Genomic DNA, 14,524 nt, shown 5'->3' with positions numbered 1-14,524 from the left:
GTACTTCGCATTTAGTTTATATTGTGGAGAGCGTTTCACGCTTTGCTAAACTCAAGCCCCGCGCAGATAGCAAAAAGTTACACTTCGGGGCGATTTTCACGCTTTGCCCGACTGCCATCAAAGTGTGAAAGTGATTTTGCCTTGTCTGTTACGCAGACATAGTACAAACGCAATTTAATGCCCAGCTTAGCTCAACTATAGTGTAATGTGTAAATAATTTCATGCCCAGCTCAGCTGTAGTGTAAACCGGCCTTTAGGCCTTGTGTTGTATATCAATCACGCTGTTAGCTGTAACATAGCATATACTCCATAACATACGAATAAAAAACAAAAAATAGGTTTAATCTGGTGCACATAAAGCCGGTAAAACTAGAAATTAAACTTTGTCCGATTTTATATGACGTTGCAGTTGCAAAGCATTCCGTTTTACTCACAATACATCCCTACTTTACGTGCTAAAACATTATTTAAAAAAGTAAGAAACTGCCTGTTGCTTGGATACCGTGATTATTGTGACTGTTGAAATGTGTATACTTTAGATTTTCTTGTCTCTGTCAAAATCAGTCTCTATAGGTTCTAGTTTATAAAAGAGAAATATATTTCGCCAATGACGGCATCATCAGTCTCTTAATTCGAATGAAGATTCATTCGAACCTATAGTGACTGATTTTGACTAAGACAAGAAAGTCTAAAGTATATTGCATTCGAAGTCATTGTCGTCATTAACGTGTTTTAGGGCGAGGAGATATCCTCTTTTTTACATATTTAGTTTGCATTGTGTTAAAACGTGTTTCGAACTTGCCTACTCAAAAAGTCTTCATATAGTAAAAAAGCGCGTTTTTAAACACAACGGTCAACATAATATGACGTTACAATAGATTAAAAAACATAAAATAGTCGCTTAGTTGTCTTCGTAATCTTCATCGTACAGGGCGCTTTGAACTGCTTTCAAAATAGTAATATACAACTTGTTTTTTCTGACTGCAAGGACGTCTTTTGCTTGTTCGGCCATGCTGGCAAAAAACAACTCTTCCGCCTTGCCACCAAGGTCTAAAACAGTATAATGTTATTGTTTACAATCACGTTTACCCTATAGTCAGTATTCAAGATTTCACCTGTGGTCTCCTTTATTTCACTAACGACCTTTGGATGAGACTTGTGATTCTGCGTCAATTTTTGTCGCTTAGCTGGCAAAAAGGAATCTACGCAAAAAAAATTACTGACATAAAGTACTGTCGTTTCAAGGTGAATCACATTTACATTTAGTGGTCTAAAAATCGTAAATTTACAACTAAACTACTGAAAATCAAGACTCTGGAGCATGTTAACATTGCCAATTTACGTTTTATTATTTATTTTTTGTTTCTTTTTATTATTTATTTTTTTTTGTTTTCTTTTTACGCGAATTTTTTTAGAAAACCTTCTGGATTAAGAGGACCTACAAAATTGTTTGTGGCATCACAGTTTTAACACGACACAAACAAATCTATAACGCATCTTTAAATCTATGAGAAGGAAAGCGGTACATCACAAACGCAATGACTAAAGTAGTAACTGATTTTTATTTAACTGTTTAATACAGTCTTTAAAACATAATAATAAAAGGTATTTTGATCAGTTGGAATTACCCAGGCTGAATAAAGATATAACAAATTACTCAACTCGAATCAAACAAATTATCGCAACTATAAGTATTACTTTAAGAAGAGTTTAAAACTCAAATTTTCCATTAATAGATTTCCTATGTTGCTTTTCAAAAAATAGTTTGACTTTGGCTAAAACAATTTCAAAATAGTTCGGAAATCTGGTCACATTTTGGTTTAATTGGCGTTCGCTGTAAACCGAAAAAAAGAAAGAAAAAAAGAGCACAAAAAAGGGCCAGGGCACCTGTTTTTTTCTGTTGCTTATGCTTCGGGGTGCCGAGTCGCGTGGACAAAGGGTAGGGCAGGTTTGAGCCGATTTCGCCCGGATCGGACTTAAAAGAATTGCTCGTCAAACCTTCGGGTGGATTTTCTTCCACGGAACTGAAAAGGTTCTCGGCCACGGGAGTCAGAAGGTTTTCTGCCACAGGACTTAAAAGGTTGTCGGCCTCTTGGGCACCACTGGTGTCCGACAAGTCATCGACTGGCCTTATATCCACGATTTCCAGATTGGACAGATTGCTGCAAGATAAAAAAAAGCAAGTAACTTTTAATGTAGAAAAGCAACGGATTAAGATCGAAATCATTTCTTTTTTACCTTGTACCCTACGCCAGTCAATGCGTCTCTCATAGTTAGGTTTATGATACAACTGTTAGCATTTAGTTTTAGTCGCTGGCTACAGCCAAAGTCGTGTGTGTAACAACCAAGGAAGATACCTAGCTAGCTCGGACAGATTAATTATTATATTCGGCAGAGCATCCTACTCGAATATAATAGTCTTTAAATGTTATCCGAGAGGTGAAAAACGAAAAAGATTTTACTTTTAACTAAAATTTTGCAAACCGGCACAGTGCAAAGAACACCACAATTATTACTTAAGTTTTAGAGCGTTATATATTACGATTTTTGTTAAAGTGACAGCCGTCTAACAATTTCGCCAGCGAAATTTACCAGTTGTAAAACGGAACTGCGGGTCAACGTGGTTTTACCAGCAGCCACACTTAATAATAATGCTAGCCTACTGTAAACTATAAAATTTACTTTTTTGGACGCATAAATGGATCCACGAAGGACATTGGTTTGAGCAAATTCCAGTCGTATTGCATGCTTTCCAGGCTGCTTCTCGTCATAGACTTTGCCCTTTCCCTTTTGTACTTTTCTCGAAGCGCTTTCCATCTCTTCTTACACGTATCAGCTACATTCAAAACAACCTGCTCAGTTTTTTCTTGCAGACTCGCTTTCAGTAAGGTTTTAAACACACATATCGCGGATAGTGCAATTTGTTTGCTGTTATAACAACTTAAGTACCGTTATTACGCTGTTTTGTTTGGTACGCCACATCACCCTAATGCTTTTAAACGAACAAACCTTTAGAGTTTAGCACCATTGCAACGGTCTGCCAAGCACACTCCTTCATTTTTCGGTTGGTGTAGGACTGCAAGCCAATGTTGTACAGACATGGTTGTTTACCCACTTCGTCGATAAGCAACCCGTCAGTATCCATTTAAAACGGGGCCTTAAAACGCCAACGTATAGCTAAATCTAGTCTCCAAGTCTAAAAACAACCGTCAAGCTATACTACTGTCTGCTGCTGTGCGCTAAAACTGCGGTGTGCTTGGCTGCGCCGAAGTTAACAAGGAGGCGCGCGCGCGTTTTAATGCGCAGTTGCGCACCCAAGCGTACTTCCAAAACAAAACACAGAAAAAGAAACCGACAGGAGAAGAGCGCGCGCGCACAGCGCGGAGAACGGCAAGAGTAAAAACGCGCACAGCATTCGCTTGAAGTGTGAGCTGACGCGCCGAACAGCACGCCTGTACGCTTTTCTTTTAGCTCTTTGGCTAAACAACGCATTCGGTCGTGCGTTGCGCTGTGTGCGAGCAGCGGCTTTTGGTATCGACCAGTGCATGCCATAAAACGAGCGACAACCTGCTGCGGCCATTGCTGTGCATTTAAAGTAAACGGTTTTCAGTATTGTACACCAGTCATTTTGAAAATATCTGAAGTCCCAGTTAAGTCATTTGCAAAAAACTCAAGTCCTAATCAAGTTTTTTTTTTAAACTAAACATGTCCAGTTCCAGTCAAGTCATTATTAGACCAAGTCAAATCACTGATATAAGAATATTACGATAAACTAATAAAATTAGTAAACTCGTTTGATTATGAGTTTTTGCTCAACCTACGGTCTTGGGCTTAGAGCAGTGTTTCTTAACCTTTTTAGCGCTCGTACCCTTTGAGCTTATATGAAATTTTCTCGTACCACCTGTCTAAAATGGGAGATGGAAGTAAACAAAATTTCAATATTACGAATTGAATTCAATGTATTTGTAACGTATGTGTTGAATTCATGCATTAAAAACAGTTTTGTAAGTTTAACAATATTTACAACACACAAACAATACGTCAATTTACCAATGGCTTTTTTGTTGTTTCTTTTCGTAAATAAACATAATAAATCCATTTTTTTTCAGATAGACACACGCGTATAATCTACAACTCTTAATTATCAACTAATTGGAATTCAAAACAGTGCAAAATAAGAATTCTCCCAGTACTTCTTTTATTTTACATACCACAGAAATACTAATAACTAAATACAGCAACTGACGTCTGTTAGCTTAGCTTACCCGCCTGTTGGCTGCACTATGACATCATAGTACAATCCAACCCGTCCTAGACTGCTAGACTTCTAATTAAATAAAAAGTAACTTGTTAGACATTCTTCACAAATAAAAGCGCATAATTTCACACTGCATGTCGTACCCCAGGGGTAGGCAACCCCTGGCACGCGAGATGATTTTTCAGGGCACGCCAAATGATTCGGCAGTATTCGTATCACAAATTAGTGTCTTAACTGTTGTATTTAACATTATTTTTTGGGGCCTTAAACTTGTTGTTCACGACTAACCGTTCGTATTACGTCACAATGCCCTAAAATTGGGATGTTTACTGCGTTTAAACAGGGCATTCTACATTAAAAGTAAGCAGGTGTGTTTTTGTGCGACTGAGAAACCAAGCTAAAAGCGAAACTGATAGTAAACACTTCTAGGCAGTTATTCCCAAACTGTGTGCCGCAGCACACTAGTTTGCCTCGAGAAATTGCCAAGTGTGCCGCAAAACTTTTGTAAATTCGGAAGAGAGAGTACCGGTATTTGTATTACAATGGGCATACACGCAAGCATTTTAGACTAAAATTTACTAATTAATAATATTAAGATATTTACATATTATTGTTGGTTGTGTGTTAAGGGCGATTGTAAAATTACCCTACTCTATTGTTGTTCTGTTAAAAGTGTGTTGCGAAATAGTTAGATTTTTAGTGGGCCGCGAGCCAAAAAAGTTTGGGAACCACTGATTCTAGGTATCGGCTGAAAAGCGTCGAAGTATATTCCAAAATAGCGGGCACAGTACTGTATTGTGTTCGTGATAGTTAGTTTTTTTTATATCTTTCCAGAATTTAACTTGAAAATAGCTTGGACGTCTCTCCGAAGATGCGTAAATTAGATGTCAGATCACAGCAGGGCTGCGGAGTCAACCCAGGACTCGAGTGAGACTATAGGAAAACTACCAGTCCGGCGTGTGCGCATGCGCCTTACCAAACTTCGAAACTGATAAGGCAGCAAACTAAATAGCTACGGTGGAATTCCATATGGTGGCATATTTTTCATGACCCCGATGAGTGGATTGCTGAATAACCATCTTATCTTAGTAACGTAAAATGGGCGAAATACAGTCTGCAGAGTCTGAGCCAGACTCGGGACTCGATGAAATTGTACACTTGCCCTGAGTCGGACTCGGGTTGTTTTTAACCGGCTTCGTTGCCGTGGTTGCCAGTGCAAAACCAAACATAGAAAAATGTTCGGCACGCGAGTTGTTGATATTTGAAACTTATTCATAAACAGGCATACTGTATACGAAAGGTTGCCTACCCCTGAACTACACTCTAGTACAGGGGTTCTTAAACTGGGGTCCATGGACCCCTTGGGGGTCCGTGAACTAGTTTTAGGGGGTCAATGAAGGCCTAATTGAAATATTCGTGTATATTTAATAAGTTTCCATTTTTTCAAAGAAAACAGTTTAATTAATAATAAAACAGATTTGCACTGTATGTATTTAGACTCCATTTCACTTTCACATTTTTGGACCGAAATCATTTTTGATTTTTTTCCCTACCGTGGTCCACGCAAGGCCCCCAAAAAATTTTAGGCGTCCGCGGTAAAAAAGGTTTAAGAACCCATGCTCTGGTAGGAGATGGCCTACTAGTCTGATGAGAACAGGAGATTGCCTGGTGAATACAGAACGTATTTTTATCGATGCAATGCACCTAAAAAAATATTTTCTCGAAACGCCGTTCCAGAAGCAATTATTTTACTGGACCTCTCCGGGCCGGCCCGCCTGCCCGGCCTACAATTACCATTTATGAAGCAACAAAATTAAGAATACCACGAAATGCGAAGTAAAAATTCTTTACCGTTAACAGACAAATGTTGCCTTTCAAAATCACCGTAAATCAACAATATCGGGTTGGGCCTGCTAGGCCTTCTGATCAATTTATTATGGTGTAAACGTGTAATTAAGTGTAGCCTATATACTAGTTATGCTAAACTTAGGTTTGCCAATATTTAAGTATAAAACAAATTCGCTCCCTAAAGTTATTTCCTGGACGCCAAAACCCTTGATGTCTCCAGCCCGCGGGCCTTATTTTGCAACATCTGACTGACCAAGGCACATTAAAGAAAAGTTACCTTGCTCTCCGGCCCAGGCTGATTTAAATATTTACCGAGGTGTCTTATGTTGCTTTAGGTATATTTTTTAGTTGTGGTGCTGCAAATGTTAAACGGAACAAACAAGTGCAAAAAGGTTGAAAATCACTGCTATAGTATTCTATGACTGCGTAATAATTTCCCGCCAAATCTAATAACAACAAAATCATTAGTTGTTTTTACATTGCCAGTGGCTTTGACTTAACGCTTGTATTTTCTGCTTAATGTTTTAAGTATAGAATAACGTTTGGTAATTTGATTTTCTAGTCAACTCTTTTTTTATCTTGCAAAATTTAACTTTAAATATGTTTGGAGAAAAGGCATTGGATTTAATAAGAGAGTTGAACAGAAACAAAGACGGAAACCTTGGACCCTACAATGTAAGCTTTTAAACACCAACACATGGAACTAATAAAATAAAAATATATGATAAAATATATGACGCTGATCTAGAATCCTACCAGTTTCTTTAGTAGCTACATTGAGGCATTTTGCCAAAATTAAATTGCAAACTGGAAGAGTAAATTAAATAATACTTGAACCACCTGAACCCAAATGTGTCCATAGCCGAAATAATATGTGTTGATTCAATAATTAGTTCAAAGTGTGGTAGGATTCTAGACGAGGGGCAAATAATCTTCTTTATGATCCTTAAGTTTATTGCATTAATTTTTTAAGTTATTTGCCTTGCTTGTAGGGCATTCCCCTACCAGTGATTAGTTAAACATTGAATTTGGTTATATAGTGGTATCACTCTATTCAATTTCTCAACTTTTGCTTTGTTTCCATGTTCCATTTTTAGGAACTATACAAAACACTTGACTTTGTGACTCTTTAATTTCAGAGGGTGTATTTATAAATTGTTTTAATAAGTCTCCATACTACACACCATAGTTTGGGAAAACTGACTGCATGTAATACTTACTTATCACACAGTTATCATTTGATTTTTACTTTGTGTCTTCATAGGAAGATGGTGTCCGTCAAGTTTTAGAAGAAATGCAAGTGTTGTATGAAGCTAATCAAAATGATGTGTGGGTAGCTTTTTGTTCTGTTTTTAGTTTTACCAAGCATGTAGCTTCAACCTAAAGAAACAGCAATACAGCTGTTTATTTTTTTAGGGGAGGTTATGTCAAGATTAAATAACTTCTTACAGTTGTTTTTGTTATTTGACTTCATTTTATGTTATGTAAGCAGACCACACTACCCTTATAATTTTTTTCATTTTTTATTTCCATTAATACATTAACCCTGTTTCAATTATTCAGTGTTTTCTTCATTTTTAATGATAAATAAACAAACACTGTTTTGTACAATTTATTTTAGAGCACAGCTGGTTCAAGACAACTCTGACCAAACTTCTTTGACCGCTGTACAGATCAGACATGACAGCCTGCAGAGAAACAAAAGATGTCTTCTGGCGTACTTGTAAGTTTAACATATGTTGAAGTCAAAGACTATATTAACAGTTTTTGTGTTGCTCTTAGTAATGTTTATTGTTTACACACAGATACAATCGTCTTTCGAAAATAAGATCGCTAAGATGGCAGTTTGGAAGTGTGCTCCCTCCCGAAATAAAAGGAAACATGTCTGAAAAGGAGGTAAATTATCATTTCCGAATGACTTGAATTTTAAACTGAAATATTTCTTTATTCTCAAAATGCAAAAAGCGTATACCGAAAGCCATTGCAGACTCTTCACCGAATCTGTCGATCAATGATGCAAGCAGGGCAGACTAGAAAAACAACTAGCCTGCAGTGAGGTTCGAACTCACGACCTCCGGTCAAGCCGGGACCGTCGCTCTACCAACTGAGCTATGCAGGCTCAGAAGTGAACGAGTCGAGAAACAACCATACGCCAATGCTTGCTCAATCGGTTAGTACAAGCAACTTCAATTGAAGGGGATTCACAGTACCATATCATTATCCAATGAAACCTGAACACACACATGTGTGTTTACAACTGAAATCTAGCCCTTCTGAAGCTGCTTTTTAACCAACGATTACGGCTTACATATCATTAGTATACCGAAAGCCATTGCAGACTCTTCACCGAATCTGTCCATCAATGATGCAAGCAGGGCAGAATAAAAAAACAACTAACCTGCAGTAAGGTTCGAACTCACGACCTCCGGTCAAGCCGGGATCGTCGGTCTACCAACTGAGCTATGCAGGCTCAGAAGTGAACGAGTCGAGAAACAACCATACGCCAATGCTTGCTCAATCGGTTAGTACAAGCAACTTCAATTGAAGGGGATTCACAGTACCATATCATTATCCAATGAAACCTGAACACACATATGTGTGTTTACAACTGAAATCTAGCCCTTCTGAAGCTGCTTTTTGACCAATGATTACGGCTTACATATCATTAGTATACCGAAAGCCATTGCAGACTCTTCACCGAATCTGTCAATCAATGATGCAAGCAGGGCAGAATAGAAAAACAACTAACCTGCAGTGAGGTTCGAACTCACGACCGCCGGTCAAGCCGGGACCGTCGGTCTACCAACTGAGCTATGCAGGCTCAGAAGTGAACGAGTCGAGAAACAACCATACGCCAATGCTTGCTCAATCGGTTAGTACAAGCAACTTCAATTGAAGGGGATTCACAGTACCATATCATTATCCAATGAAACCTGAACACACATATGTGTGTTTACAACTGAAATCTAGCCCTTCTGAAGCTGCTTTTTGACCAATGATTACGGCTTACATATCATTAGTATACCGAAAGCCATTGCAGACTCTTCACCGAATCTGTCAATCAATGATGCAAGCAGGGCAGAATAGAAAAACAACTAACCTGCAGTGAGGTTCGAACTCACGACCGCCGGTCAAGCCGGGACCGTCGGTCTACCAACTGAGCTATGCAGGCTCAGAAGTGAACGAGTCGAGAAACAACCATACGCCAATGCTTGCTCAATCGGTTAGTACAAGCAACTTCAATTGAAGGGGATTCACAGTACCATATCATTATCCAATGAAACCTGAACACACATATGTGTGTTTACAACTGAAATCTAGCCCTTCTGAAGCTGCTTTTTGACCAACGATTACAGCTTACATATCAATGCGAAAAGCGATTAGAAATTTTATTTTTTTTTTTAATTTAGTAAAATCAATCCTTATTTTCAGGTTCAGTGGTTTACAAGATACAACAGGTCACTTGCGAACTATATGCGATCATTAGGACCGGGCGGTTTGGATTTGACTCAGGTAATACACGCACAGCTGAGTACATCATTTTGTAATGTTTTAAAACGTAAATTGCAATTCTACTTTGCACAAATGGCCCAGGATGTTTTTATTACTAGTTGTTAATCAGCAAATGTTTAGAAAATTCAATTTTTAGTATCAAAATTATTTTAAATACTGGGTTGTTGACTAATACTCATTATATTTGAGTTTGAGAAAAAGTTTTACATTGTTTACTAAGCCTTCAAGTTTTTGCCAAGGGGGCCTAGTATTTAGCCCAGGGGTCACCAAACACCAATTACAGTCTGCATGGTTAATTTTGTTGGCCTGCAGCATATTTCCCTAGTGAAGATTTGGAAATGCTATGATTCAATTGAACAGTAAATTTTTATATTTTAATAAATTATAAAAAGTTCAACACAAATTTAAATCCCACTGTGGATTCATCCATACAGTTGTTTTGATCATGACGTCTTATAGTTATGAATGATCCCTTTATGAGAAAAAGTTTGACAACCCGCTGAATGGTTTATAAGTTCCTGGTAGTGGACGATTTGTTTGCTACAGCCTATGTACAATGTGCATCCTAAAGTGCCAACGCGCATTTCTTGGAGTCTACACATCTATGTATAGTTGGTTATCTGGCTACAACTATCAGTTATTTTACTAGGACCTTCAACCGCCCCAAAACGTTCACATCGAGGTGCGTTGTGTGGAAGACAAAGGAGAACTTGAGCTGACCGACGGATCGCGAATCCTGCTCAAAAAGAACTCTCTCCACTATCTGGCTCGCTCCGAATGCGAACACCTTATTCGACAAGGAGTGCTCAAGCACGTAACTTGAGGTTTACTTTGCTGTTCGGTAATTTTTGTTCCAAAGTAGGAAATTCATGCTTGACATGTCGCAAAGGTCTGCTGTGGACACTTCAAGATTACTTTCGCGGTGAAAGCAAATAAACAGATTGCTATTCTGTTCCACAGATGTAGTTAAAGTTTGCTAAAATTTCTGATTTTTTTTTCTGTCTTTAACTCGTTTTGTGTTAACGTAATGTGTGGCTATGTTTATATGTGAATTGTATCGCCGTAGTATATTGTTTCAACATTTTTTCAGTAGGAAATACAAAGACTTCTCTAAACTCGTGCTTGAATACTCACAGCAAATTACCTGTATTATTGTAGGGTCTATTGGACTCTATTGTACCTGCCAGTTTCAATACTCCGTGCTACGTTGTCTTTATTACCAACGAAAAGGTTCGAACACACTGTACACACTGTTTACATCGCCCTTGTTCTGGGCTCACAAAGCTGAGATACTTTGTGAGGAGCGTCTTCTTTATGCTAACTTACTTAGCTGTTTTATAATTTAAATCTAGTCGCCCTTTTTTCAATCAATATAATTCTAACCGCCTTCGTATGTTGTGGTTGGCTCGCGAGTTAGACACACAACCGGACTTATTAAGAGTTTAAAAGAAAGTATCAATAAAAACGCCCTTCTAATAAGTAAACTATATACCTAAATTAACTCCTGACGAGCTACCATAGAGAATGTGTCCTGCAAGCCATTTGTCGGACGGAACTACAATATTTGTTTACCCTGCTTTAATTGTTAAATACGGCTATCAGAGCTAAACTTATAAACAGATGAAAGTAAGGACATTATCATCAGATTGGTCTTCACGTCAGTGACAAAATAAAAGTGAAAACTTCCGCCCGCTACCCAAATCCTGTGACAAAACAGCGGCGCCGTTCAAACTAGGGCCCACAAACGGCCGATACCAGACCCATGGTCCCTCATCGTCATTTACCCTCCCTCTACAGCTTCAGGCGTTATTTGGACCATATTTCGATGAATTTGTGAAATAGTCCGGCGGGTTTTATGTCTTATAACAATTGATTCAGATGTTATTCTGTCGTGGGTTTTACTGCGTATTTTACTTTATTATATCGCTCGTCCTAAAACTATCGCATTATAGATTTTTGTGCTATAGGTATTGTTGCTTTGTAGATCTTATTGTGTGTTCCCAGTTTAACTAACAAAACATAAGGAAAATCAAGGCGTATCACCACGATTATTAAACTATAAGAAGATTGAAATTGTTAAACACCGTGTGTTTTGTCCATTACTCCTTAGTCCGATCAGCTTTTCTACATGGTTTATTCGCCACCCATAAAATACGCACGGAGAGGAGCGGTAAAGTAAAAGAAAAAGGGGGGAAGCGAAAAGGCACGGTTACGGTAGTTAGTTCACGCTTTTCTTTAGGTACACATTGCACGGGAGCCGGTGAGAGGGGAGATGAGAGAGTGGGGGGCGCAGGTGAAAAGAGAGAGACTGTGAAAAAAACTGCACAGCAGCAACAAAAATCGGGAAAAAACGCGCGATCGCAGTATAAACGACAAGTATAATAATAATAAGTAAGTAACGATTTTCAAAAGTGACACAAAGAGAGAAAGCGAAAGAAAAAAGGGAGGGTTGGTGCACGATTTAAAAGTGGGAGAAAGAGATTGGTTACTCAGTTGGTCAGTCAGACAGTGAACCGGACACACGGCAAAGAAAAAAAAACAAAGAGAGAAGCACGCGCAATACCACAATGACTTTGTTTTTCCTAAAAGAGTCCGTATGAAAAAAGGAATAGGGGGGATGTCGGCAGTGGCGGCGTCTTGAGCATCTCAAGCGGAGAGCGGGTGGCTAGTGAGCAGGGGCGGTCATCAAGCATCGCGCGGCGATTTCGGCCTCGTGTTCCCGCCGATATCTTTCCCATAGCTCGTCATCACTCTCGTGCGTGAGATAGCGACGGCCCACCACGTTCTCGAGCTGACGAAGATCGAGCCAGGTCTGGTAATCCTGCAGAATCGCGAAAATTTGTTGTTGTGTTCGATTCCATTTTCGGCTAAGTTGAAGAATGAAGGTGTTGTGCTGGACTGGACCCAATGTTGTTCTTGTAATGGTCTGACTATCCTTGTTTTACCATGTTGGGAGCATCTGCAGATAATTTTCCTGTCTGACGTCTTTGACTTATAATCGACATGTTTTTCTTGTTTGTTAAAACCTGAACTGAAGTCCTTGTTGCCTGATACCTCGATTGCTTGAATAGAAGAAATTTGTCCAACCACTCTCTCGACTGAGGTTTCTTTTTATGTCTTGTGGACTTATTGACTGGATAGAGAGAAGCTTTTGGGGTATAATAACTTGAACGACGTGACTGGGACTGAAGTCTTTGCTGACTGGACTGGGACTGAAGTCTTTAGGACTTGCTGACTTTACTGGGATTGAAATCTTCAGGACTTTACTCCACTGGAACTGAATGGTTTAGGACTTGGTGACTCCCCTGGGACTGAATTCTTTAGGACTTGTTTACTTGACTATGACTGAAGTTTTTAACGTTATGCAACTTTACTTAAATCTTCGGGGCTTGGTGACTCGATTTTAATCAACTGGCTCTTTAGGACTTACTGACTCGAGAGAAGTTTTTAGATCCTGACTTCAACTAAATTCTTCAGCGCTAATGGCTTGACTTCAATACAAAATTTTAATGCCTTGACAGTTTAAATGAATGAAGTCTTTGCGTCCAAACATCTTGACCTTCGTAGGGACTTTTTGACTGAAAGGTATGGATCTTAAGTTTGATTTGACAGATATTTTTAGAGCTTATTGACTTTACTTGGGGCGGAATCCTTGTGAATTTATGAATTTTTATGACTTAACATGGAACAGAATTATTTGTCCAAATTACTTCGTAACCTGCTCTTAAGATATCGGTTTAAATAATTAGTTAATAATAGAGTTAAATGCTTAACTGTAACTAAATTGTCGTGTAAGTTCTTTGACTTCTCATAGGTCACAGAAACCCTAATAAATTCTGCAGTGTGTTGTCATACCTGTAGCCAGGGATGAAGTAGAGCTTTGGCGACTGATGGTCGTTTCGCCATGTTGACTTGCAGCAGCGCCCCGATCAGATTGATGGCTGCAATGTTATGAAAGCATGTGTTAGTTTTGACATTGAAAACAACACATTGAACTTCGGTTTTATGGTGGTCTGACTGCGGCTCTTAATGGCGCTTCTGGTCTCTTACATGTAACTCTGTTCTATATTTTTGATTGTAGTAAAAACCCGGGATTCGTTGGTACTTTTTTTCGTTGCTGTGGTGAACTGTGTCTTATTTTCTTTAACATAGGACAAATCGCTGTAGACAAAGTTTGAAGTAAAACGTTGAACGTACTGTTCAAACAAGGTTACTATGTCCTTATAAATAAATCAGAAAACGTTGTTCATTTCTTTAACATAGGGTATTTTAATCGTAGTTTGGATCGAACTATTGTGAATTACTTATAATTGCGATTTGCAAATTACTTAAAATTTTCTTTTCGAAAAGCACATTTCTATAAAAAAAATATTCGCAGTAAAACGTATAGTAGACTAGTTTGAACAGTACGTTTAACGTTCTACTTCAAACTCTGCGTACAGCGATTTAAAATTTACTATGACCGAAATGACCAGGACTTTAGTTAGCAATACAGGAACGTCACAATTGCAACACAGCTACGGCACACTCACAGTCGGCTCCTATGGTCTTCCACGGGCTGGGCGGGTACATGAAGGCGGCGTTCTGGATCTGCTGGTTGATGTCCTCGTCCTCGTTGAAAGGGAAAGTCCCCGACAGGCTGACGTAGATGATGACGCCGACCGACCACATGTCAAGCGAGCGGTTGTAGCACTACAGGGGGGCAATATAAAGTTAGTAAGGGGCCTGAGTTGGTTTCAGACTTGAAAAACTTAAATTCATTCAGATTGATTGATAACTAATTATTAAAACTAGAAATATTGATCGATTCACGTGATAAAACTAGAACAATATTGGCAGATTTCTCTGTATTTCGATTTTGATTAGAAAATACGACGAAAAATGAAATGTCACAATATTTTATAC

General features: G+C 38.7%; 3 protein-coding genes and 1 non-coding gene across 4 annotated transcripts in view; 1 reads left to right on the top strand and 3 right to left on the bottom strand.

Moving 5' to 3' along the window:
• Positions 1-525: 525 nt before the first annotated feature.
• Positions 526-3,201, bottom strand: LOC146167010 (uncharacterized). The gene is made up of 5 exons (XM_083390866.1): positions 3,010-3,201; positions 2,683-2,836; positions 1,888-2,162; positions 1,116-1,202; positions 526-1,050 (listed from the first exon to the last, which is right to left on the bottom strand). The coding sequence occupies exons 1-5, from the start codon at positions 3,143-3,145 to the stop codon at positions 902-904; spliced, it is 801 nt and encodes a 266-aa protein (XP_083246992.1). The 5' UTR covers positions 3,146-3,201; the 3' UTR covers positions 526-901.
• Positions 3,202-6,656: 3,455 nt separating this feature from the next.
• LOC146167008 (DNA replication complex GINS protein PSF1-like) lies at positions 6,657-11,446 on the top strand. The gene is made up of 6 exons (XM_083389047.1): positions 6,657-6,781; positions 7,371-7,435; positions 7,728-7,829; positions 7,912-8,002; positions 9,539-9,619; positions 10,269-11,446. The coding sequence occupies exons 1-6, from the start codon at positions 6,707-6,709 to the stop codon at positions 10,440-10,442; spliced, it is 588 nt and encodes a 195-aa protein (XP_083245173.1). The 5' UTR covers positions 6,657-6,706; the 3' UTR covers positions 10,443-11,446.
• Trnaa-ggc (transfer RNA alanine (anticodon GGC)) lies at positions 8,151-8,225 on the bottom strand. The gene has a single exon. It is a non-coding gene; the product is annotated as a tRNA-Ala (tRNA).
• A 318-nt stretch (positions 11,447-11,764) lies between the features above and the next one.
• LOC146167007 (serine/threonine-protein kinase D1-like) overlaps positions 11,765-14,524 on the bottom strand; it is a 46,185-nt gene continuing 43,425 nt past the window's right edge. Inside the window, exons 19-21 of the mRNA XM_083389414.1 lie at positions 14,152-14,311; positions 13,475-13,560; positions 11,765-12,440 (exon numbers count right to left, since the gene is read on the bottom strand). Of these exons, the coding sequence (XP_083245540.1) occupies positions 12,285-12,440; positions 13,475-13,560; positions 14,152-14,311 (402 nt within the window). The 3' untranslated portion in view covers positions 11,765-12,284. The remainder of the gene's footprint in view (positions 12,441-13,474; positions 13,561-14,151; positions 14,312-14,524) is intronic.

The sequence above is a fragment of the Ascidiella aspersa genome, chromosome 1 (assembly GCF_963924565.1).
Source record: "Ascidiella aspersa chromosome 1, kaAscAspe10.2, whole genome shotgun sequence".
NCBI lineage: Eukaryota > Metazoa > Chordata > Ascidiacea > Phlebobranchia > Ascidiidae > Ascidiella > Ascidiella aspersa.
Note: the sequence above shows the minus strand (reverse complement) of the source record. Positions and strands in the feature narration are given on the sequence as shown.

Coding starts and splice junctions, on each gene's coding strand:
- LOC146167010 (XM_083390866.1), bottom strand. CDS start 3,145: ATGGATACTGACGGGTTGCTTATCGACGAAGTGGGTAAACAACCATGT. Junction 2,837..3,009: donor AATGGTGCTAAACTCTAAAG/GTTTGTTCGTTT, acceptor TTTTGAATGTAG/CTGATACGTGTAAGAAGAGA. Junction 2,163..2,682: donor CCATTTATGCGTCCAAAAAA/GTAAATTTTATA, acceptor TTTATCTTGCAG/CAATCTGTCCAATCTGGAAA.
- LOC146167008 (XM_083389047.1), top strand. CDS start 6,707: ATGTTTGGAGAAAAGGCATTGGATTTAATAAGAGAGTTGAACAGAAAC. Junction 6,782..7,370: donor GAAACCTTGGACCCTACAAT/GTAAGCTTTTAA, acceptor GTGTCTTCATAG/GAAGATGGTGTCCGTCAAGT. Junction 7,436..7,727: donor GAAGCTAATCAAAATGATGT/GTGGGTAGCTTT, acceptor AATTTATTTTAG/AGCACAGCTGGTTCAAGACA.